The sequence below is a fragment of the Rhinolophus hipposideros genome, assembly GCF_964194185.1.
Source record: "Rhinolophus hipposideros genome assembly, chromosome: 19".
NCBI classification, from domain to species: Eukaryota; Metazoa; Chordata; class Mammalia; order Chiroptera; family Rhinolophidae; genus Rhinolophus; species Rhinolophus hipposideros.
The window spans coordinates 8,446,002-8,472,501 of NC_138065.1; the positions used below are offsets into that span (position 1 = coordinate 8,446,002).

The 26,500-nt window shown below is 47.4% G+C and overlaps 1 protein-coding gene across 2 annotated transcripts in view; it reads right to left on the reverse strand.

Annotated features, from left to right (window-relative positions):
- Positions 1–26,500, reverse strand: part of PTGFRN (prostaglandin F2 receptor inhibitor) — a 70,629-nt gene that overhangs the window by 13,173 nt on the left and 30,956 nt on the right. For both annotated transcript variants that reach the window (XM_081024717.1, XM_081024718.1), the window contains exons 3-6: positions 25,269–25,682; positions 19,530–19,910; positions 8,030–8,455; positions 3,353–3,772 (exon numbers count right to left, since the gene is read on the reverse strand). In XM_081024717.1, coding sequence (XP_080880843.1) covers positions 3,353–3,772; positions 8,030–8,455; positions 19,530–19,910; positions 25,269–25,682 — 1,641 coding nt within the window. The remainder of the gene's footprint in view (positions 1–3,352; positions 3,773–8,029; positions 8,456–19,529; positions 19,911–25,268; positions 25,683–26,500) is intronic.

A 26,500-nucleotide genomic window follows, 5' to 3' on the forward strand; every position in this document is an offset into this window, starting at 1 on the left:
GGGTCATAGCCCAAAATGTAAGAGATAAAACTATAAAACTCTTGGGAGAAAAGATGGGCATATATCTTCAGAACCCTGGGGTAAACAATGGTTTCTTAGATATGACATCAAAGATATAAGCAACCAAAAGAAAGAATAAATTGGGCTTCATCAAAGTTAAAAACTTGGATGATTCAAAGAACATCATTAAGAAAGTGAAAAGACTTCCCACAGAGGGGAAGAAGATATTTTCAAATTATGTATCTGTTAAGAAACTTGCAGGGCCAGCCAGGTGGCTCAGGCGGTTGGAGCTCCATGCTCCTAACTCCAAAGGCTGCCGGTTCGATTCCCACATAGGCCAGTGGGCTCTCAACCACAAGGTTGCCAGTTCAATTCCTCGAGTCCCACAAGGGATGGTGGGCAGCGTCCCCTGCAACTAAGATTGAACACGGCACCTTGAGCTGAGCTGCGCTGAGCTCCCGGATGGCTCGGGTGGTTGGAGTGCATCCTCTCAACCACAAGGATGCCGGTTCGACTCCCGCAAGGGATGGTGGGCTGCGCCCCCTGCAACTAGCAACGGCAACTGGACCTGAAGCTGAGCTGCGCCCTCCACAACTAAGACTGAAAGGACAACAACTTGAAGCTGAACAGCACCCTCCACAACTAAGATTGAAAGGACAACAGCTTGACTTGGGAAAAAGTCCTGGAAGTACACACTATTCCCCAATAAAGTCCTGTTCCCCTTCCCCAATAAAATCTTAGAAAAAAAAAAAAAAAAGAAACTTGCATCCAGACTCTATGAAAATCTCTACTAGTCAACAATAAAAATTAACTCAATTTAAAAATGGGCAAATGATAAAAAAAAATAATAATAAATAAATAAATAAAAATAAACTAAAATAAAAAAAAACACAATTTTTTTTTAAAATGGGCAAATGACTTAAATATTTCTCCAGAGAAGATGTACATACAACCAACAACTACATGAAAAGATGCTCAACATCAGTAGTCATTAGGGAAATGCAAAAAAAACCACAATGAAATGCCACTTCACACCCACTAGGTTGGCTGCAATAAAAAAGACGGAGAATAACAGGGTTAGTGGAGAAATTAGAATTCTCATACACTGCTGGTGGGAATGTAAAATGGTGCAGCTGGAAAAGAGTGTGGCAGCTCCTCAAAGAACTAAAGTTACCATATGACCCAGCATCAATCCTAGGTGAGAAATGAAAACTTACGTCTACACAAAACTTGTACACTTTATGTCAAAATTATTCTATAACAGCCGAAAGGTAGAAACAACCTAAACGTCCATCAAGGGATGAATGGATACATAAAATGTAGTGTATCCATACAATGGAATATTAATCAGTCATGAAAAGAAACGAAGCACTGATAACAGGCTATAACGTGGCTGGATCTTGAAAACATGATGGTACGTACGTGAAAGAAGCCAGTCACAACATTCCACATACGATACGATTCAATTCATGGATGGAAAGTAGATTAGTGGTTGCCAGGGGCTAGGGGTGAGGAGATGGGAGTAATTACTAATGTAGGTACATAGTTTATTTTTAGAGTGGTTAATAAGTTCTGGAATTATGTAGTGGGGATGGTTATCCAACTCTACAAATATGCTACTAACAACCACTGAACGTTATTACACTTTACATGGGTGAATTTTATAGTATGTTAACTACAGCTCAACAAAGCTGTTTTTAAAAAACAAACAAGCAGATACACAATAAAAGAGCACGGTGCTTTTGATGCTCTTTCCAAATCTAAAGATTTAAGTCAGTATTCACTCTTTATTAATCTAAAGGCTAAGAGATGAAAAGATGCCTGAAGATTAGTTCACTAAATACTATTAAAGACTATAATTATACAAAATAATATTAAATAAAAAACAAACTTTATTAAGGTCTAATTTACCTTAATATAACTGGTAATAATTTAATTCAACAAACACCTTGCATTTGTTATACTAATTCAAGTATACCTGAATTTTTACAGATGCATTTATACATTCAGGAATTTCTAACTGGGATTCAGGGCATATTTAGTGAAAACATTGAGTATTAAACTCACAAATGATGATCCTTTATCTTGATATTCTAAATAGGATTGGGGATCAAGGATATTTTAAATCATCTACCTGCTGAAACACACACACACACACACACACACGTCAGAAAAGCTTAATGAATTACACAGATGAATAAGAAGTATTTCTATTTGAGAACATGTATCTATGTCATTAAAAAAAAGTGGACCTTTCCATCTTATAGCACAAGAACACTTTACTTTCCAAAGATAAAACCAATTCGGAATCAACATAAAAATGCCCCTGTTTTAACTAACCTTCCCATAGATGAACAGCCCTAAGTAACTGCTCTTAACAACAGGGCTGATAGATATATTCACCCGTATCACTGCACCTCTGGCCACTCGACTGATGGGAAATCTTTTTCCAGTTCAAAAGCAAAGTCAGGCATAAGGATTGGATACGCAATCCCTGTATGGAAATACTGCTCTGATAAACTGGGCCAAGGATATTGCCCATGACCTTCAATCCGAGGGACCTCGAAGAGAGACAGGTACAGGGCTGGGTATGACTGGGGTCTCAGCTCTGAAACTTCCAGTTGTGAAAAGTCATTTCGCCTCTCTGGAGACTCAGTTCTATCCCCTCTTTATTCATACTCCGTCACGTTCCCTCAGGATGCTGAAACAGATATTTACCTATTTAAAAAAATGAGGGTCAAAAGGAGGGTAGTATGTTCCCACAAAAATTTGTATGGAAACATTCACAGCGGCGTTATTCACAATAGTCAAAAAACTGGAATCACGCAATGGCCACGAGCTGATGAATGGATAAACAAACCGTGGTGTGGCCACACAATGGCATTTGACTCCGTCATGAAAAGGAATGAAGCACTGACACACGGCACAATATGGATGACCCGTAGAAACAGTACGCTGAAGTGAAAGAAGCCAGACACGAAGACCACATAATATGTTCCGTTTGTGTGAAATGTCCAGAATAGGCGAGTTCACAGAGAGAAAGCAGATTAGTGGTTGCTGGGGGACAGGAGGTTGCAGGGGTGGGGGATGGAATTAAAGGTTGTCATCTGAGGGGGGTGGGGTTTCTCTAGGGTGTAATGTGCTACAGCTGATTGTGGTGGTGGTCGCACAACTTTGTGAATATACTCAAAGCTATTGGGTTGTATACTTTCAGTGGGTAAAATGTATGACCTACGAATCACATCTCAACAAAACTGCTTAAAAATTAAACCATTGGATAAAAAAAAAAAAAAGAAAAACCCCTAGGGTCGCTTCTAGCTCAATCTATGATCCCACAGGGTTCCCTGCTCACCTGAGGTTTGGAAGTCTATCTCAATAGGGTTGGAGAGGCTGGTGGCGGCTTCTCGCCACAGGCTGCCCCTGACAGGAGACCAGGCTGTCACCATGCAGCGGTACAGCCCTGCATCCGACACCTGAGTCTGGTACATTCGATAGCGAAATTCATCTTCCTGCACTTTCTCTAACACCACACCATCCACCCGTGAGGCATCTGTCCAGTTCTCCAGCTTCACCACCGAATCCTGGTCCAGGGAGATGATGTACTTGGTCTCGTTGGGACTGGAGAGATCCCCAACAGGCTTCTCGGCCGTGATGAGAACAGAGTAACGCGGCGACTTAATGTTCTTGGAAGACACTTTGCAAGTCATCTCAAAGGTATTTCCTGCAGCAAAGAAAGGCTTTGGCTGCCTCGCCTTTACCACAAGCACGGAATCTGCAATGAAGTATGAGAAAACAGGTGATTTCCAATGGCATCCATTAAAACGGACATATATCTGAAAGTACGATGTCAAGGAACTAGGCATTTATTTGCAAATGGCCACACAATAGCACTTAAGACAATCCGAAAACTCAGAAAGACTGTCGCTGCTGGATGAAGCACAGCAGTCTGAAGTGACTTAATGGGTGTGAGGGAAGAAGGAATCGACAGGTGCAAATTTGGTTTTAAGGCTTTTCAGGTCCTTGAGAAGTTTCACCCAGAGTGAGAATGTGGGAAGCTACTGGTGTGGCTCCCCCACCTCCGCCCCGAATGTGAGGGAGAGGTCACGCTTCGTGAACTGGGCAAGACGGGCTCCAGGTGATATCATTTGCCTCTCCTCCCCCTGAGGTTCTGCTGGGTGCAGGAGAAGTACTCTTAGCTTAACCAGAGCAAGAGAGAAATGGGTTCTCTGTTTAATCACGATGGTAACATTACAGAACAGATTTTTACTCAAGTGATGGGAGCATACACTCGTAGAACTAGTCACCCACCTCCACAGAGATGCTGTTTTAACATTTTGAGCAAGTGTCCACGTCTATATGCTTCTCTGTCAAAAACATAATCCCCAACCATATACATATTAGAAGTTACCGCTATTAGAATAGCTCGATGCCAGACACTGGAAGGTATTTCAGTATTTGTTGAATGGATGAATAAATGAATCGAAAACATTCTTTTTATCCTCCAATGAGACAATTAGAGCTACAATCTGTCTAGTTATAAAACGGAATTTTTATGTTGTTTTTTGGGGGAATAGTTGTTCCACCAACCCCCCGAGGAGAACATGTATGTTACAGTGTCTCTCCAGAACCACTGATTCCTGAGGTTCCACTGAGGCACCCATTCTTTCCTGATTCTCCTGTGAGTTTGGTCACCCATTCACTAACTAAAAAAGTACATTCTAGGCACTGGGAAGGTCACAGCAAAACATACAGAAATCCTTCCCTTTATACGCTAGTGGAGAAAGACGAACAAAATAAAGAAGTGAAATATACGGTATGGTTAGATGGTGATAAATGTTTAAGAGAAAATAAATCAGGGAAGGAAAGAAAAAGGTACGGACTCAGGGATATGGATGGGTCACAGTTTTAGTGGCCACAGATAGCATCACTGAATGGGCATCATCTGAATAAAGGCCTGAGCACCTGCGTTAAATCCTGCTGAGTCAAGTAAGATAAGTAACAATTGAATTTTGCAATAAGTTGATCACACGTAATCTTAGTATCATGAGCAGTGGTGGGGGACAAATTGATTGGAGTAGGTACGAGAAGGAATGAGAGGAGAGAAACTGGAGACATCAAGTATAGATAAATCAAATACTTAGGCTATACAGTAGTCCCCCCTTATCCACATGGAGACATTCCAAGACCCCCAGTGGATGCCCGAACCTGCAGATAGTACCGAACCCTAAACACACTGCTGTGTTTTTTTTCTATACATACATACCTATGATACAGTTCAATTTATAAATTATGCAGTTTTACAGCTAGATTTGTTCTTACCATCGATCTTAGCAACTTCAGCATACAATTTTCGTTCTTTCCTTATTAAGTCAATAACTTTCACCTTTTCACTTAAAAGGTGATGAATTCTCTTTGGTATATCCAAATTGCCAGCATCACTACTCTTGCACTTTGGGGCCATTATTAAGTAAAATAAGGGGTATCTGAACACAAGGACTGACAGTCGATCTGATCACCTAGAGGGCTACTAAGTGACTGAGGGGCAGGCAGCATATACAGCGTGGAGACACCGGGCAAAGGGATGATTCACATTCCAGGCTTGACCGAGCAGGGTCGTGCAAGATTCCATCACACTGCTCAGAACGGCATGCAACTTCAAACTTACAAATCATTTGATTTCTGGAATTTTCCATTCAATGTTTTTGGACTACAGTTGACTGTGGGTAACTAAAACCTCATTCAGTGAAATCGCGGGAACGGGGGGACTACTAGAAAAGAGAGAGGTGGGCAAGTGGGGGTAGGGAACAGAAAGATAGAAGGGGAGTGAGATGAAGATTAGTTTAGTTTAAGAAACAAAAACACAGGAGATCTAACAGCATGTTTACAGGCCAATGGGAAAGGTCCAGAAAAGAGAAATATTAAAGACATAAGACGGGAGCCACGTAGCTGAGGAGTGAAAGGAGCTGGCCTTTGCTAGGACCTGAAGCCAAGACAGGTGGGCTCAGCCGCTGGGGGAGGGTGTGTGGGCATTCTCCCCTGACTGTTTCTGGTTTTCTTAGGGAACAGAAAGCAGGACCAAGAGCTGAGAGTGAAGCTGGGAGAGGAGTTTTTCAGAGAGAAACGGTGATGATGAAATAATCATTTTAGAGAGTAGGGAAGTAAACAGGTTATGGAAATGCAGAATGCTTCCCCGGCCATGTGGAGAGCCCACTGGACGTGAATGATTACAGATTTACGGCGAGGCCAGTCCACAGGTGTAAGCGTTTTTCTCCAACCACACTCAGCTCTCTACAGGTGCAGAGAGGGAGTCAACAGAGAGTTGGCTTTTCATTCGAGTGTGGTTCAGCCAGAGTATGATGCCAACCGCAGAGCGGGGTAAGAGAGCTACGGGTACGCCCAGGGAGTGGTGGTGACTGACTGGGAACTTAAGCGAGGTCACAGCAGGGTGACCCCTAACGTGTCCTACCTCCCACCCGTGGGCAGATCCAAGAAGAAAGAGGGTGCTATGAAAAATAACCCCGGACAGCAGGTGCAGAGTGGACTGCCCTGAGCAAATGGTCACCCTACGTAAGACCGCAGTGAAGACACAGTGGGAGTGAATGAAGGACAACGCAAGGTGGTAGGATCAGTGGGCTGTCGGTCCTGGGAGGGCTGAAGGGTTGCTCTTGGCGTAGGACAGGGAGTGATCTAGAAAGACAGGTGTGCTTAGAGAACAGGATATTTGGAATGGAGACTATGCCAGTCTTTCCGTGGTCAGAAGTGAGACCGTCGGGTGTGAGGAGGGGAGTGAATAACCAAAACAGGACGGAGGATGTGATGAGTAGCGAGGACGAGGAGGGGCTGAGGAGGAAAGGTTTAGCTACATTAGGCTCCTCAACCTCGGCTGCACAGGAGACCCACCTCGGGAGCATTTAAAATCCCAATGCCCCATGGCACAGATACCCCGCCCGGGCCAATTAAGACAGAATCTCCTGTGGGATTCAAACTTTGGTATTTCAAGAGTTAACATCTTCAAAGAATGAACGAGGAGGACCTGGGCATCGACAGGTGATGGCAATGCGAAGAGGTGGTATGACCTGATAACAGGAGATCGGAGCTGGATGTTTTTAGGGAGAAGGGAAAATGGTCTAGAAGCTGCAGCGAGGGACCAGGAGGGCCCTGTCCCACCCAGACCCATCTGTACAACGAGTGTGGGAAGAAAACACCACCACTCAGGAGGGCTCCGGGGAAGTGTCCTCCGGGGAGAGCAAAGTTGGTAACGTGTAATGAGAGGAGGAGAAGGGAACATTCAGAGATTGTTCAGGGAGCAGGAGATTTTGCTGAGTTCCAGGGGGCCTTTTCGGGGTTTAGGGATATAGAAGAGGTGACCATGAGTTAACAGTGGCGTGTAGGGGGCCGTGTCGTGCTTATCATCCAGGGTGTGAAGGAGGACCTCGGAGGTGTGTGTGATGGGCAAGAACAGGGATGAAAGATTTGACGAATCTGACATCCCAAGGCAGGCAGTGCTCTAAGCACGCAGGAGGAAATGCATCCAAGAAGCTGTTTCCCTTATGTTCTGCTCAGTTCTCCCCAGAAATAATCTCTGTGAATGGATGACCAGCACCTCAAGGTCAGGTGCCATGGCCTGTGGTTTCCACTCCGTCTGTGGCACCTCAAATGTGCCTGCATCCAGCGGGAACTCATAGGCATGGACACCCCCCCAAAGAGCTGTGTGAGGTTTGGCGTAAGACCACCCAGCGCAGCAAGAGTGACAGCGGCTGACCCCCTGCGCACAGTGGGTCCCCAAGCGATGATGACCTCCCACCATGAACTAAGCCCCAGCCTCCTCATTCGGACTTCCCCTTCTTCAACATCACTGTCTTACAGGGCTGCAGGGGGGTGTCGATAAAAGCACTAGTCGTTGGAGCAGGCATTTCTTGGGATTCTTCGTATAAACGCAAACCTGCAGAGTCACGGCGCATCTGAAAACGCACAGTGAAATGCCTTCTGCCCAAACACAACCGTGCACGATCGAGAATGAAGCGCCTACCTTCTGATGCCCAAAAGATGTGCACAGGTTTAGAGAAGACATCCTTGCTCTTGGTCCAGCTGTTATTGCGCTGTTTGGTCCAGGCAGACACGACGCAGTAGTAATTGCCTCGGTCCTCCTCTGTAGTCCTTTGGATCCGGAAACCGAACGTGTCCGGACGCTCCTTAGAAAAAATAAAGTCTCCGTCGCGGGCCCGCTGCTTGCTCCTTTCTCCGTACTTCAGCGTCCAGTCTGCGTCCATCACCGCAAGGAGCTCGCTGGTCAGCACATCATCACTGCGCCGGTTCACCCTGTAGTACCAGGAAACCGTGAAACGGACGCTGGCCTCCGTGCGCTTTGTGTCCACTACCCGGCATTCCAGCTCTGTGAGGTCGTCGGAAAACTCAGGGACCTTCGAAGCATTCAGGTACACCTGATAGTCTGGCTCTGAACAGGAGAGAAAGGAAAAAATACAATCAGACAGCAACTTACCAAGGATTAGCAAAAAGAACAAGGAAACACACGTGCTCCTCTCGTCCTGACATTTGAATCCCTAGCGCACCAACTACAGGGACAGAAATGAAAGTCACTGCGTTGGAGGGGAGAGATCCTGTAAGAGTTGGTTATTGCAAAACTTGTCCAACGCTCCTCCCACTGTGGCCCCAAGAACACCTCCCAAGGCCAGAAGCCAACTGTTCCTGATCAGAATATTGCTCTTCCCATAGCGTTGTGCTCTGCTGTCAGTTTCCCTGGGGAGATTAAGCTCTTCTGAAAAGGATCCAAGAAGCTTGGTACCCAGGCTATGTCAAGATTTTCTCTAGAATGCTAAGCAGCGCCCCCCAATGGAAAACCCCATCCCAGAGAACATTCTAGCACCTGAGGCCAGTCACCCCCACCGTGGCTCGGGGTCCTGCCGTCCTTAGCTGTGCCCCACACGTAGGCCCTCATGTCAGCATCCTCCTGGAGTCTTATCCTCACGTTACTGGTCCTCGGATTTTTTCTGCTGATTTTGTGTTCAGTGGTCAACAAACACCCTTATCCTCAAACTGCCCAAAGGACATTTTCACTGCCATGTGGAACGCTCCCGTAGAGCTCTACCAGCCTTGAAGATCTTGGCCCTAGGAAAACCTGCTCACTTAAGACTTCCTTGCCGGGCACCAATTCTGACAAGGTGTGAAAGAAGCCTGCGCTCTCGGCGTCTGTCACAGTCCTGCTGTTTCACTTACATAAAAACCCCTCCTTCTTCTAAGGTCCACGGCATCCACTTAATCCATTTCTGCAATTCCACATTTCTGTCTTCATTGACCCCAAGGCCTTCTTCCACACTTGCCAAGGAAGTGGTATTGGAACCCCTGTGTCGCCTCCTTTCCTCTACCCCCACCCCTCTGCGTGTCACACTTAATTATCTGAAGTTCTCCAGTCACCAGACCCACACCATGTGACGACGTGTTTGTAGTGGCCCTCTCCTCTTGATTGTCCTGCAAATTTTCACTCATTCTTCAATGTCACCCCCTCTGTGCCCCCTTCCTGGGGTCCCCAGAGTGTGACATCCTTTCTCTGTGCTCCCATAAGCCATGCATGTACTTTTGTGTAGCGCTTTCCCACTGTTATACCCTTTGCTTGACGGTCCCGTCTCCAAGTTCCAAATACACAGCCCTGTATGTGGTAGGCGCTCAATACATGTTTGCTGCCTTAATGGTAAGGCCTTTAGAAAGGGCCACACTTTTCTTTCATAGCACTTTGCCTTCTAGGAGGAAAAAACCATTCTACCTACACGAAACTTCCCATTTGCCAGTGCTATCTTTATTCATATCACCTCAAACAGCTGAGTTTTACTTAACGTTGTTTTTATTTATGACTCATTCAGATTAAGAACTGCTGAGGTCCAAGAACTGCTAGTTTGTGATTTACACTTCTAATGCAATGCATAACGTCATGACTTCTCCAAGAATGATTCATTGGGCCAGGAAATGGAAAGAACTCCAAATCCTAATTCCCCCGAATGCCGTCTTCATAAGCGTTCACGTGCAAGTGAGGCTGGACCCTGGGCCGTAGAGTTAAACCAACGTGGCCCTGCCCGGCCATGGGAGCAAAACCTGTCCCGAGACGATGCTGCAGAGAAACACCACAGGATTCTAGAATGGCATCTGGTCTCCTCATCTCACAGGCGAGTGTGCTCCAGTCGCACAGCTGGGGGTTCCTGAAGCTGGGCAGGGTCCTGACACACCACACCACCGCTCAACACCACCTCTCAACAACTGAGGGACAAATGCCACCGAAATGTATTTATACCATCATGTGCGTAAGCCAAGGTAATCCTAAACTGCCTCACATCCAAGGTTGGAGACCCTTTTCTCATGTCCGATTTTGGCATCGCGGCTGGGGTGCGGGCAGGGACAAGGTTAGTTTAATGTGGAAAGGACAGGCTTGAACTGGCTGTGCAGAGAACAAGATGGCACTCCGCTTAGTCCTATCAGGACCGACCTGGAATGTCGCAACATCAAGAGCCCTCACGAAGCAGCAGTGACAGCTGTCACTCACGGAGGCCCAATGTCATTTAGAGCACAATGTGCAGACCCTTCACGTGTGTCACCCCATTAGCCTGAACGTCAAACTGTGAGACAGTAACGAACTATGGGGAAGAGCCAGGGATCTGGAGCCAGACTGTGTTCAAATCCTGGCTCTGCCGTTTACTTGCTGTGTAACCTTGGGCAGATGACTTAACCTCTCTGGTGCCTCACCTGTAAAAATGGGGATTGTAATAGTAACTACCTCATAATGTTACTGTGAGGATTGAATTAAAATATACATAGAAGTGCTTAGACTGGTGCCTAAGTATGTGTCTGTATGCACGTGTGCACACACATGCACATGTATGCACACACACACATACATATCTGAGAACTACTATTCACAGTTCCCACTGCGTATCGCAGGCGGCAGGCACACACAGCTCAAAAGTGGCAGAACCCGGTGCTGTATCCTTTCCAGCACTTTTCTAGTCCATCCTCCCCCATTCCTGTCTTCTGAACTTCGTATTGCTAAGTACCACTGACCGGCCTAATGACTGTTAGGCACACTGAACGCTGCGACTGGCATGACCGCTAAGTTATTGCCCCAGGGAATCTGACCGGGGAAGACAGCTCCCTGGGGGCCATCCCCCCAGCCTGGCTCACCGTGGAGCAACCTGTGGTTGTCTCTTCTGTCTCCTTCCGGATTACCACTTTTTTCATAATAAACCCTTCAACCCTTCATGGTTTATTTCCAGCCCTGGAGCAGAGTCTTCCAAAGTGGCACGTCGAAAACAAAGGCTTTTAAAGTTACCATGAAAGATGGTGGATAAGCGGTGACTCAGCTGACCTACTAAGTGGTCAGGCCACTGAACACACAGGAAAGGTTGTCAAAAGCAGTCCCAGCACCAAGCACCGGAGTCGCTCTCCCCCCACCTCCTCCCCTCTGGCCCGGCCACACCCCAGAGCTCACTCCCTGGATACTGGACCCCAGCTGCTCTCCTGCTCAGGCCCCAACTCTTCCTTAGTATCCAGACCCAGACCCGGGCACAGAGCTGTACCCTGGGCCTCTCGACTTGGTCGCCCCATGGCACTCAAGGGTAGCACATTCCCAACCTAATTCACCTCACACCCCACCTGCCTCTGTGTGCGCATGTGCACACATACATACACACATTCACACACACGTACGCACACACACACACACACACACACACACAGCTAAAATCCCACTCTAACAACAGTCAGCTCCTCCTCCTCGCTTTCCAATTACTGTCCCCATCATCACACTCGCACCATTCACTCTCCCTGCCTGAACTGTATACCATCTGGCCCTCCACTCGGAGGGTCTCATACATTCTCCCTCCTCAGCGTCTTTTCCACTTATCCTGTTCCAGGCCTCACACACAGTAGGCGCTCTACAAACACTTGTGAATAGCAGTGAAAACCCCTCTCATCCTGGTTCTCTGTGCCTCCAGCCGAGACTGTTATAACAACCTCCTACCCCACCTCCAGGCTGACACAGATACCAACCAGGTCATCTGTCCAGTGAACCCCCGGGGCTGTTCCTCTCACCTCCTCCGGCGAGAACACACTTGCCGGCCTGGTATGGAAGCCCTCCCCAGTGCAAGTCCAGCCCACTTGTCCAGCCCCACTGCCCACTGCCTTCTAGCGTACGTTCTAGACTCATTCAACCTCAACACTCCCTAAGCGCCTCCTACGCTTCCGTTTTCTGCCTTCCTTCCTGTCGTTCCCTTTGCCTCAGCACCCGGGACACCTGCTCAGCAAAGTGCTGAATAAGTGACCGAAGGGATTGTCCCCTTCCACCCCATTCTCCACGCCCAAATGGAAATGTTAAATCCTATGTATCCAGACGCAGAGAAAGGACAGTGGTGGAGCGGCAGCATGTGTGTGTCTAGTTATAGGAATCCCAGCTTGGCAGGACAGGAAAATCTCTTCATGGACCAGCTGGTCTCCTCATTCTCCGTTGAAACTAAAGCTTAGGGCCCACATAGGAGGACCCTAAGGCCAAAGCAAACAAAAATGAGTGGATTCTTGGCTTGGGAACTTCCAAGGGGCAGGTTCTAGTGATTTCAAGGATGTCCAAAGGTCATCTGAACCATCCACCAGCTCTGCGGGTCAAATTAGACTTATGCCCCTAGAGACGATAGGACCACCATGGCACAATGGTGGGAGTACAGGTGGGCTCTTGTTTTTCTCTTGTGCCTGGGTGGAAACTTTCCTTTCTTGCTTTTTTGCAATTTTAAAAATTGTTTGCAGAGATGGTGCCTGTTCTCAACGCACATCATGCACATACCCCTTCCGTGGAGCCTCTGCTACGGAGCAGACAATGCTTCCTTTGAACTCACCTCACCTGTCACAGACTCTACTTATTCAACAGACGTTCAAGGAGACCCTATCAGCTGCCAGGCTCCCGGCTCTCCAGGAATTTTATCTGTACGTAGCCTTGAACTTTGGTTCTATGTAAGTGTGTCTTACGGGTCTTCTATTGGGTTCTGCACAGTCAGGACTACCTACCTTATTCATCTGCATGTGCTACGCATTGCAGTGCCTTGTACATAATATCACGTGCTGAACTGGACTCAATTTAACATTTTGCATAAAAATGCTCATTTCAGGCATAAGCACTCCACTACTGATTATCACTATCTTCTCCTTGATTTCCTCAAGAAATCAGCTAAGAAAGCAACGGTGGTTATGTTTTTAAAATGCTTACAGCTAAAGATGCATACCGAAATATTTAATGGTAAAATGACAGGATGTCTGGCATGTGCTTTAAATTTTTCCAGAAGGAAACAAAAAAAGTACTCGTATGTCTGGGGGTGGGGTGGGGGGGAATTGTGGAAGTGGATGGGCCTTTCTATTTCTTTGTAAATTTCTGTGTAAGTTCTAGTCCAAAAAGTTAACAACAAATGACCCCTTGCACCCACAGTGTAAGCCCCGTCACAGAACTGAAGCCAGGCTAAGCGGGATGTCTGATGTCGCTAACACTCTGAGAAGCAAAGATTGCTCCTGAGTCTGGCTCCCTGGATGGCGCCTGCTCATATGTGTACACACCACGGCCTCCAAAGGTGCGAATACCATTTCAAATGAAAGACTATGTTTTTGAAAATGGGTCATGAAACTCCTTGGTTACTCCTTGGTTTCAAAACAAGGAAGAGCTGTCAGAATCACTGGCTCATCTGTAAAAGCTGGTATTTTGTGGCTACTGTGTGCAGGGACCCGACTGTAGGTTTTCACACAATTACCTCCTTTCACCTCCACGATTCTGTAAGGACGGTATTATTATCCCTACTTGACAATAAGGATAACAACTGGCATTCATCGAAGCCACGTACCATGCCATACACTCCCTTTGCGTTCTCGCTTAATCTAACAGCCTGATGAGAGTGAGACTATTTTCCATGTACATTTCCTAAGTGGAAATAAACAAACACCAACGCCCAGAGGGGTTAAGTTCGAAGTGAGGTCTTGCCCCGTGTGTATGAGTAGAAATCGAGGCAGGGCTTTGGCTCTGTGGCCTGGCTCCCAGTAGGACCAAAGCGCACGTCATCCCACACCAGGTTATTAACTTTCTCAAAGCCTGCGGCATCCCAGAAGACGAGTGATGACATCCACCGAGGTACTAATGCTGAACCGTGTACAACACTCCTGTGTCCTAATACCCCCTTTGAAGCCGACTGAACTTGGCAGGGCTAATTAGCTGAACAGGGTGCACGCATGCTGCATTAGAGGAAACGGGACAAGGCGTACCTGCGTCTCTGCTGATGCGTTTTAATGGTCTTGGGTAAGTAGTGTATGGAGGCAGCTGAGCACGGTGACTGTCAAAGAGTTACCTACTATCAAAGAGTTGCCAAGAGCACATTTGTATAGAACAATGAACTTATTCGCTAACATGTAACTTAAGAGAGTTATAAATAAGTAGCTCGTGTTTTGGGGGGGTGAGGGGAGACACTTGACCTCACCTCCGTAGAACCATTATTGTGACATTCTATTCAACACCAGCGATGTCAGAGCACTAAAGATAACATCATTGGAACAGGACAGCTATGCCCCCCACACAAAGTAATGCTCATGTGGTTTTTCCCTCATCCTCACGCAACAATGCCTCCCAAAGAAAGAAGAATGAATTGCCAGATTTGAGGGTGGGAACAGGAAAGGGGCTGGGTGTGGTCAGTTAACCCCTTCTCCTTGGGAGCAGTGTTTGCAGAACACACATTCCTGGTCATTCTTGGTCCCTCCATGCCTTAAGGAGGACTCCTATGTCTTACCTGGGTCAGACCTTGGTGGGGAGAGGTACATCACACCTTGACCGCCCCCCTCAAACACCAGTAACTCATCATCAGCACCATGAAAACATACTGAGTATGTAAGTCCCACGCATGTACTAAACACTTGGATGCATTATCTCAGGAAACCAAGAAAACCAAAGCGTAGAAACTTTAAGCGACACGCCCACGATCACACACCTAGAAGGTGGGGGAGCAGCTTTCCACGCTTACCCTCGTGCTCTTCTTCTGCCTTCAGACATACTCCCAGGCAGACAGCTAATAACAGCTGCTTAGAAAAGTCTGCAGAGCTAAATTGTATCTCCTATAGATGGCATAGAACCCCGAAGTCTCCACCAAGCACTTAGCAGATTAACAGTTCCTTTTAAAGAAAAATAATTACCTTCCTCGCTGGCACACGGCTGGAAGAGGCAACGGTCCTCTCGTGAGGAAAAATGCCAAGCAGGTTCTTAAGCTTGAACAGCAGAACGCGGCTCTGCTCCCTCCTTCCTCCTGCTCTTTCCCATATCTGAAGCCCGTGGAAGCCTCACCAATTACCAGCACAGAAGCCTGGTACTTCGGGGCAGAGAGCTCAGCCGTGAACTGAATAGGACCCACCTCTTGCCAATGGCTCATTTAAGACATCTGATAGCAGAGAGAGATGGCTTAAGGTGCAGATTAACTCCCCATCGCTCCAGATTCTCCATAGTTGTAGCCATAGACCACACCAGCTCAACACAAAGCGACATTTGTCCTCCAGAGTAACTCAGCGTCTTCCAGAAACTCCTCCACACGCTCAAGATTTATGCCCTCAGCTTTTACAGAGAGTGGATATAAGAAACATCCATTTCAACGATCACTTAGGGCCTTTTGTAAAGGAACAGTTGAAAGCACTGTCCATTATGTTACCCAGGGCCCCTTAAATAAAAAAAGCACATGATAAATTATTTTTCTTTAGAATAAGAAAAAGTTTGCCTCTCTGAAAGAGCTTGTTTTCCTTCATCTGAGGAGAACTGTATAATCACATTTCTTTTTGCTTCAACTCTTCAAAACGTCAGAGGCAAATTCAGTGCTCAAATGAAGTAACTCATTCATCCCAACTACCTTGCGATACCTATTCTTTGATTTTTTTCACCTCTTTTGATCTTGATTTTATTTTTGTGTCTCCTGCTTTAAATTGTGCAAGCCATTTTGCAAGCCAACCTGAATCTATTTTTCTCCTTCAAAAGTAGGACATGATCCTCCGTAAAGGAAGCTTTTTCTTCCCCTCTAAGAAATCATCATGAGCCTCCCAGCTGCTCTTGGACTTGCCAGGCCCATTCACAGCACTGCCCTGGTCTGTCTGGTTAACACAATGGAATATTAGAGGGCTTCAATCAGTTTCAATCCCTCATTTATTCAGTGTACCAACCCCTCCCACCCCCACCAAAAAAGGACAAGAACGGCCCTGCTCTTTGGACTTCCAAAGCCGAAAATGTTTCCACATAAGATAACAATACTTGAGGCAAACGCCACGTAAGATGACAATACTTGGAGCAAACTTGACCCAGGGCCATAATTCTCTCTAAACCATCCTAAACGTTTATTTTGAAATAACAGAAGCATGAACTACGGTGATAGATTCTATTTCCCAAAGATGACTCCAGAACTATTTCCCAGCCATGTGCCCCTTTGTGACCTGACTGTGCTACTCTTCTATTAAGAGATGGGGTCTTTTCCTCCACCCCCTTCAACTATAGCAGGCTCTGTGATGGTTTCGACCCATAGGAAACAGTGGAAGTGACAATGTGCCAGTCCCAGGGATAGCTTGTAACTGGTTGGGTACTTCTACTTCATGCCTCTTTTAAACCAGTCACCATGCAAGTTGTGGAACTACCCTGAGAAGACTGGGCCGTGAGAAGCCCCAGCCATGTGGAAAGGGCCTGGGGGATGAGATGCCATGTGAGGACAGAAAGAGAGGTCCAGAAGCATGGTGACAGGCGCTTGGGAAATTCATGCGGAAGGGACCCCCTGGTCCTGGCTGTCCCAACTGTTGCCATGTGGATCACAAACAAACCCTCTTGAGTCCTTCCTCACTCCCGACCTTCAAATCATAAGCAAAATAAAAACCGGAGGTTTTCAGGTGGGTATGGGGCAGTACCTCAGTCACCAGGTTGCTGTGGGGCTGAACTATTTAATGCATGGAAAGGCCTCAGCCCAGTGCCTGGCACACAGTGAGTGTTAAAAAGAAAAACAAAAAAGATTCTAATTATTCATCTGCCAAAGAGCATAACTCAGGAGTTTTGTGTAACACCTGCAGAGGGAACCAACTTTCTCAGGAACTCTCTTGCGACGCCATTCCATACTCACACAATGTAAGACGACCTATATAAACAAAGTACTCGGCACGTCGTTTGTCTTCCTGTCTTTTCTGGCCACCTGCCAAGTTGCATGTGGTATGGAACCCACATACATACACGTACATGCTGTGTAGCTAGAGAGAATCGTATCGTGTCAGGCTGGGCCCATCCGTTTCTGGGCAGAGAATCCAACCGCGAGTTCCTGGAGAAGGTCTGCTGCTGAACTCACGCCCGACTTATGCCTAAGCAGCTGTCAGGTGGGTGTCACAGGCACAAGGAAGGAGGAGAGTTACAGGAAGGAAGGAGAAAAAAGCACTCAGTTTTACACCACAGACACTCCTCGTGGGTTTCCGCGGGTGCAGAGGTCTCTGAATATCCTCCGAGCTAAACATCATTGCTTTCTTGGCAAGTCCTGTTTTCCTATGCACATACTTTACCACTACCCCTGTGTCTGGTGCCAGGTTCTCTATCCAGCCAGCCAGTGTTGACTGAGTGCCCACTATGTGCAAAGTGCTGTGCAGGCGTGGGGTCTGTGACCCTCAGCATCGGGCAGGGAAAAGGACACCACCCCTTTCGTGACAAGGGTGCTGGCACTTGGCAGAAAAGCAAACAACCGGATCCTGAGCATAATAACCGAACCTTTTCCCCACAATTTAGTCTCTTCATTTCTTCCTCTCTTTTGGAGAACACAGACACACCAGCAAATCCCTTTCAGTTAAAAGGGCCGGGTTCGCTCCCAGAGCTCCCTTCCCATTCTCTGTCAGTCCCTCCATGCCCCCTGGGCATGCCGGGATCAATGCAGCAACACTTCAAAGAGGCCCTCAAATTGGAGTGCAGGCAGTACTTTCTAAAAAAAAAAAAAAAAAAATGGTTTGAGCTGCGATTCTACGTTGGAGGGGGATGGGGTACCAAGCGCCAGCGCTGGGGTTTGACAGCACCCCACAAGGCACCGAGGATCACTGCCGTGAGACAAATTCAGTTCCAGAGATGAAAAATCTTCTTTTGGTGCTGACAACATCTGTTTTATTTTGAAGGTTGCTAAGGAGCGTCCTAGCTGGGCCAACATTGTTCCAGTTCAGTACTTCATAGCGAGTCTCTTGCGTGGGGTGCAGACGGCAAGCATAAAAGCTTGCCAGATAGAGACCCTGCTCCTCTCACTTTTCGGATATCAAAGAATCAGCCTGCTACCAGGGGTGACGCACACCCTGCCTCCTCTCTCTCTGAAGTGGACGTACCTTCTGCATACTCTCTTATTATTACTCTTCTCGTCCCTGCCGGCTCTGTCCCTTCTTGCCAGCTCCCCCTCTTTGCCAAATAAAGGCTTAGTAGGAAGAAACAGATCCACTAAACCCAGGAGATTTCAATGTGGAAACAAGGAAGAGCTAAGTGGGAGTCGAGCTAAGAGCTAAGACTGGAGGATGTGTGGCCCCGGACGAAGGAGGAAATGATTTCCTGGCCTTTGAAGATGTTCAACCTCCTGATAATCAGAGCCATGCCAAACGCCTCCAGCAGGGCTCAGGAGAGTCACGGGACAGCGGAGAGCTCGAGCTCAGAACAGAGACGAGTCTGACTGGGAGGCCGGTCTCCATCTTTGCGATAATGGAGGTGGGAAGTGAGGCACTCCGCACTCCACGGGGCCCCATCCTGCCTCAGTTTACTCGCAATTAATTACAAGACAGTAACAAAAGTTAGGACACGTCAGCCCTGCAGGGCAAGCATGTAGGACACTCAGAGATGGGGAAGATGACGACGGTAAAAAGGAGAGCACGTGACAATGATCTTCATCTCTATGACCAATTGTTATAAGTGGGTAGCAAGGTGGTCAACAGTTGGGAGCCTCCCTGTTCTCCCAGGGGGGGAACCGTACCCGGGTCAGAGCCCACCCCGAGAGGTAGGGAAGCAGAAAGGCCCTTATGTTTAACTGGGATCTGCAAATAAAATCATTTTAGGATTCTAGGGCATTCAGCGGAAAAAAAAAAAAAAAAAGGCCTTCCATTAAGTGCAGGAATTCTCTTTCTGCACTGGGCCTTAGAGCACCTTGGAGTCTAGGAGAAGGAAAGGGAGACTGGCCGCGCTCCCCCTCCACAAAGATCCATTTCCAAGAGCCACTCAGAATCTCAACAGCAAAAGGAAACCCGATCCCCTCAAACGAGGGTATCGGGGCCCTGTTATCTAAACATTTCCCTTGCCTGCCAGATGCTATTTCAGCCAGTTTTGCTTCCCCCCGACCCTGCCCCAGCTTGGGATCTACCCAAGCTAAAGTATGCTTGTCCTGATACCAAGAATACCCAAACAGCGGAACGCACAGGGCCCACACACCTCCCGACATCCCTGCGAAGGGATTAAGGCAGAGAGGCAAAGAGCCATCCTGCAAACCACTCACCTATCCAGGTCACATCCACACTGGCTGGGACAGATGTGGCCTCTGCCACTTTGTGCCAGCTCCTGTTGTGCCCAGGTGCCCAGAGAGCCACGTGGCAGAAATAGTAGCCAGTGTTTTCTCTGCTGACATCTCGAACCAGTAAATGGTAGGAGCGCACATCCACGTGACTCAGAGCGACATGAGGAGAGCTGTGCACCAGAGAATCACGGTCCAGCCGTGCCAGCACGTGGGCGCCAGGCAGAGCGTTGGCGGGCGTCCTGCTGAAGTACCACGTCACCTCGGGCCGGACGTCATCCGCTCGGTCTGTCGTGATGTTGCAGGTCAGGTCCAGCTCCTTTCCTTCAGCCACAGAGGTATTCTTGCCCACGGCTGCTCGCAGAACTTGAACATTAAAAACAAACATGTCTAGGTAATTTGCATTATGTTTTTCCCTTTCATACACCCCCTCCCCTTTGAATCATCTCCTTTTACGTTCTTATGTATGGCATTAACGTTAGAAGGCTTTGTTACAGTTTCAAGTGCTTGAGAAACATTTATCGAATAAATTAATGTAATATGCCACATTCCTATATTACAATAACAGCAGCAAATACATACACGTACTATATGCCAGGCACTGTACTGAACATGTATTAATCTATATATTATAAACATTACTCTTCAAAACAACCCTATGAGGTAGGTACTCTTTATTATGACCTCCATTTTACTGATAAGGAAACGGAAGCACAGAAAACTTAAGTAACTTCCCCAAGGTCACACAGCTAGTATGTGGCAGAGCTGGGACTCCAATCCAGGCTGCCCGCCTCAAGGGACTCTGCTCTTAACTGATACACTATCATTTGAAAAGAAGTCTGCTGAACTTCGTAAACTAAGATTATACTTTCTCTATGTGCACGACATTAGGTTGGTGCAAACATAATTGTGGTTTTTGCATTGTTGAAATCTGCCAGTTGATACTGGAATACATTTTTAAATAAATGTGGTTATGTTACACATCATGTGAATGCACATTTCTCGCTTTATGGTGTTGGTTGTTTTTTTTTTTTTGCTAATGACTTATTACTTGCTGTTTATCTTATATTTATTTTAGACCATGGAAATGATGTTAGACAAAAAGCAAATTCGAGCAATTTTCTTATTCGAGTTCAATATGGGTCGTAAAGCAGCAGAGACAACTCGCAACACCAACAACGCGTGTGGCCCAGGAACTGCTAACGAACGTACAGGGCAGTGGTGGTTCAAGAAGTTTTGCCAAGGAGACGAGAGCCTTGAAGATGAGGAGAGTAGTGGCTGGCCATCGGAAGTCGACAACAACCAATCAAGAGCAATCATCGCAGCTGGCCCGCTTACGACTACACGAGAAGTTGCTGAAGAACTCCACGTCGACCATTCTATGGTCATTCGGCATTTGAAGCAAAAATTGGAAAGGTGAAAAAGCTCGATAAGTGGGTGCCTCATGAGCCGACCGCAAACCAAAAAATTGTCATTTTGAAGTGTTGTCTTTTCTTGTTGTACACAACAACGGCGAATCATTTCTCGATCGAATCGTGATGTGCGACGAAAAGTGGATTGCATACAACAACCGGCCATGACCAGCTCAGGGGTTGGACTGACAAGAAGCCGCAGAGTACTTCCCAAAGCCAAACTTCTGCCAGAAAAAGGTCCTGGTCACTGTGTGGTGGTCTGCTGCCGGTCTGATCCACTACAGCTCTCTGAATCCCGGTGAAACCATTACATCTGAGAAGTACGCTCAGCAGATCGATGAGATGCACTGAAAACTGCAACGCCTGCAGCCGGCGTTGGTCAACAGAAAGGGCCCGATTCTTCTCCACGACAACGCCCGACCGCGCGTCGCACAACCAACGCTTCAAAAGTTGAACGAATTGGGCTACAAAGTTTTGCCTCATCCACCATTTTCGCCTGACCTCTCGCCAACCGCCTTCCACTTCTTCAAGCATCTTGACAACTTTTTGCAGGGAAAACACTTCCACATCCAGCAGGATGCAGAAAACGCTTTCCAAGAATTCCTCCAATCCCGAAGCATAGATTTTTATGTTACAGGAATAAACAAACTTATTGTCCATTGGCAAAAATGTGTTGATTGTAATGGTTCCTATTTTGATGAATAAAGATGTGTTTGAGCTTTGTTATAACGATTTAAAATTCACAGTCCAAAGCCGCAATTACTGTCGCACCAACCTAATAAGACTTAGGAGATTTTACAGAGAAAGGACAGTTCAGTTCTGACCGGTACATATTATTATTTGGGGACTAAGGGTAGAGGTTGGAGGCTGGAGTGTAGGAGGTGAGGGTGAAACCATCTTTTGGGTAAAAGGGGGGAAAATCCTAAACAGAAGGACCAGGAAAGTGAAACCAGACAATATGCTTTATGAGTCAAATTTTCAAAATGCAATGTAGTTAGAACATTATTTATCCCATTGGACAGACCACCTTAAAGTTAAGCAGAAAGCATACATTCTCAAACCAAAACAATGATTTACGGATTATCATGCCACTGAGCTCTCTCATTAGTGTGGATGATTAAAAGTACACTGTATTTAGATGAAGCCCTGAAGTATTTAGTGCCACAGTCTCGAGGCAGATGTGGTTCCAGCATTGCCTTGTCACAGTTCTTTACATGGAAACATTTTGCTTTATTTAGGGGGGGGTGGTAGGGGGAGGTTTAAAAAGAAGTTGAACATCTGTAATCAGTAGAAAAACATTTAACTCGTGGTAATGCTCTGGGAACAGCTGCTTAGATGACACAAAGCCAACACCTCCCAGGGGTTCAAATGGAGGCACAGCCCTGGTCTTCCAGCAAGAGTAGCTCAGCTTCAGCTGATGTCCTGAGAAGGCTCAGCAACAAAGGCTGGTGCCCAGTTCAGAAAAGGCCCAACCCCAAAGCCCATGCCCTCTGGACAAAATAGCTTTCATACGAATATTTCAAAGCCTGACAACATTTCAAACAAGTGTTTCGGGCCAAGTTTAAGACCCTCCTTGACGAAGACAGAAAATGAGGTGGGCACAATAATTAGAAACAAGAATGTCAAGTCTAATTTCTTACCTCCACCCACACTACAAATTCTTCCTCCACCTTGACTCTTTTAAAAGTAATTGGAGGATATCTTTTGAAAGTCAGTATGGAAACGGTTGCCCCGAGCCTGTGCTGTGGTTTGAAGCTTCCCACCCACAACGCCTGTGCCCAGAGACCCTGGAATACCGCTGCTGGAGGCCCTCTGTGCCGGCCGCCAGCCACTGGAGATAAAAGAAGGCTCAGGAGGGAGCCAGGTGAGTGAAGAAGTGGTCAGTATGGGGCTGTGGACTGTACGTATGGAGAAAACAGTCTCACGTTTAGGAATAATGGCAGAAACACCTCTTCGACTATACTTGTCTAGTTCACACTGCACTTTTCTCTCTCTAAGAGGCTAAATATCTTGTCCATTCTTCCCACATCTTGTGGATTGGGGTGGGGGTGGGGCATCACTTGTGGGAAACAGGATGGAACGGGCTACAGGGGAAAAAAGAACCAGTTCTAAGGGCCCATAATGCAAGAGGGGACCTCAGACAACGCCTGCAGCGGTTCAGGCTTTCTCCTACTGGATATTTACTGAATCCATAAACTAGACACTAAAATGTGCATGAACCTGAGCACTCCTAACATGGGGGCATACTGCCACACAGGTAACACAGCCTGACCATTTAAGTAGCTTTGTGCTGTTTATCGTAACTATGCAAAATAACAATATTTAAGAAGCTAACTATGGATAGTGCAGGTGTTAGCAGGAAAACCACCAGCACTCCAGGGTGGTGGTTCTTAACCTGGGGTCCACGAATAGGATTTAGAGTCGGTGACATGGATGAGAAAAGAATTGTGTCTTTGTTTTTACAAATTTCTACTACAGCATCTCCTCTCATTATGAAACTAAGCAACAAACCAGCATAGTATTATCTGTGCGTAGGACTTTGCCCCAGGAGAAGCCACAGATATTTCCACGTCGAGTTACAATTGTTGCACATACCTTAACTCGTCACTACTTAGAAACCCCAGTAGTTGTGAGGCTCGCTACTACTACGTCTTATTATTTAATGCATTGATAAAGCACAATATTGCTATATATGTAACAAATCTGTCCTAAAACTATTTTGATGACGATTGCAACATAATTGCTTTCCTCTGTCATCCTATGTATATATTTTATGAATTGAAACATGTGAATTCTGAGAAAGGTCTGTGGGCTTCGAAAGACTGTCAAAGAAGCCCATAATACAAAAAGGTTATGAACCCCCAGGCGCAGGCGAGAGCCAAATGCTATTCCCTGCCTAACAGATTCAGAGTACTGACGTCTTATAACTAGATATTACGGGTTCTGTGGCTTGTTTGAAGGTAAAAACAAAACAAAACAAAACAAAAAACAAAAAAGAAACAACAAAAAACGCCTTCATGACTGGCATTTCTGCATAAAGAGATAACTTGTGGCAAATCTGAAAGTCTTCAGCCTTCTGCCCATTAAAACCGTTGTTTGGTGCAAGCTGAATAGCTGAGGTTTCTTAGGACAGACTCCAGGCAGGTGACTTCTCAAAAGGAAAGTGACCCAAATCCATCTGGAAAGTGACTTCCGAGGCCGGCGGAACCAAGACTGACCGTGCCGGGCAGCCCCTCTCTTCGGCGAGAGCACCTCCCACCTCATCAACAGCCACGGTCACTGGACCTCAGATCTGCTTTTACCAAGTCCAGCTCCTGTGTGGTGGTGCAGCAGCTTGCAGAGGAAAAATGTTCCCCGTGTACACGGCTTCCTGCTTTCCTTCCCATCTGAGCAAAAGAGTGGCCTCACACTCACTTTTATACTCAGGAAGTAAGTCCAGCCAAGGGCTTCTCAGTTTACAAAACAGGAGGCAGCAACTATGGCAGCAAAATACTCTGAGATCAGAAGATGTGAGACTTCCAGAAAACCAAGGACCTCATTCAGCCACGGCAACATCATCCTGAAATGGGATCTGGACACTTTGTCTCTGCCAAAGCGGGAAGCTCCAGGAGGCCTGGGAACAATCCTCCAGCACCTCCGACCCCAGAGCCCAGGACACAGCTGGTTGCCTGGTTGATCCTTTGATTTTTCAAAAGGCTGGTTCACACATGACAGGACAAAGAACTTCTTGCTTATAGACCCCAGGGCTGGATGCTCCTGGCGTATGTGTCATACAGGAAATGAGACGAGGCCCAGCTCCAGAGAGCTCCTCACCTAAAAGGGGACGGCGTATCTGAGGGAACCTGAAAAGCACGCCTAGAGAATCCACGTTAGAGGGGAGATTTGGGGGTGAGCCAGACACACATCCCCAACCGCTGTGGGGAATGGCAGATCCAGAGCTTTGGAAACACCACTCACGAGAAAGCCAAGGGAGCCACATGGGGGCAGTGCCACCCCAAAGCCCCTCTGGACACCAGGCTGGACCTCATTCTGGGACTTAAATGGATTTAATCCTTGAGTCAAAAAACTGTCTTCGTGTCATATGGAAACTGCCGCTTCCCCTGGGTTTGAATTCAGATGAAAAGCCGCTGCAAAGCAAAACTACAGGCATAGAGCACAAAACGAACATGCCCTCCCCCTCCCCCACGCAACACCTGGCCTCACGTGAGAAGCAGAAGTCTTGTCCGAAGAGGATGGGGCGGGCTCCTGCTTAGTTCTGTCATCGGTCAGAAAACAAGATACAGTTTAAAATACCCGCTTTCTAGAAGCTCACCTGTCGGCTGTATCACCACAGTGGCCACGTCCACGGCTTTTTCCTGAATTTCTTGCCAGTTGCCCTGCTCTTCGATCCACTCGCTGACGACGCACCTGTAGGTGCCCTGGTCCTCGGCCAGCGCCCGGGACACGGAGAGGCGGTACCCGTCGCTCCCCACGGTGTCCAGGCGCACGTCTCCGCTGTGGTAGCGCTGCTCGTAGCCCGGGCCAGGGCGCAGCCGGCCCTCGTGGGTCAGGGCGAGGACACTCTGCCGGGTGGAGCGGTGCCGCAGCTCCCACAGCAGCGCCAGGTGCGTGTGTAGCGTGGACGCCGTGGACGACACACAGCGCAGCTCGAAGGGCTCACCCTGGCGCAGGCTCAGGCCCGGGGAGCGCAGCGGGCTGGCGGCCACACGCAGGGAATCAGCCAGCACTGCGGGGAGAAAACAGACTGTCAATGGGCCACCCACGCCCCCAGCCCAGCAAACTCCCAACACCTTCTGACCTGACCAAGCTGTGACCAGGAACAACTTCCTCCTCCCCTCTCCTGATCTAATGCCTACATTTCCCCATTTTGATTCGTCTGTGATTGCAATTGACTTTCTGACTTGAAAATAAAAAAGAGGTCCTAATAAGACCCCCTGCTAGAACTGGGGTGTGTGTGTGTGTGTGTGTGTGTGTGTGTGTGTGCTCCCTTTGAGGAGCTGGGCCTTCGGGATGTTCTTCTGCCACCCTTAAGCAACTTACTTTGCCCCTTTGTGCCTCAGTTTCCTCATCCCTGAGAAGGGGTGAAAACGGGATGTATTTCAGGGAGCTGACTGAGCGTTCCCAGCCAGGGACGTGCCTTGGGCAGTGCTGGCACTTAGCAATCACAATAAAACAACTGGTAATTACCATCAAATACTCCTTTATTAGGACATGGGGAGCCTGAGGGATCTTCCAAGAGTTAAAGCAATACAATCCACAGAGGGGAGAGCCAGGCATGCCTGCCTGTGCCCTGAGGCCCGGGAAATGCCTACGAATGACTAGACTGGGCAGAGAGAGCATCTGCAGGTTAAGAACCCATCAGGGAAAGCTGAAGCCTCAGCTCTTTGCTCTATCAGGGCCATCTGGAAAAAGGAGGGGCTCCCCCACAGAATCTAAAAAAGGTAACCTGAGATAAAGCAAAGTACTGGTGAGTGCTATGGAGGAAGGAAAGCGACAGTGAGGTAACCAGAGAGGAAGCCTCTACGAAGGGGCAAGGACAGTCTC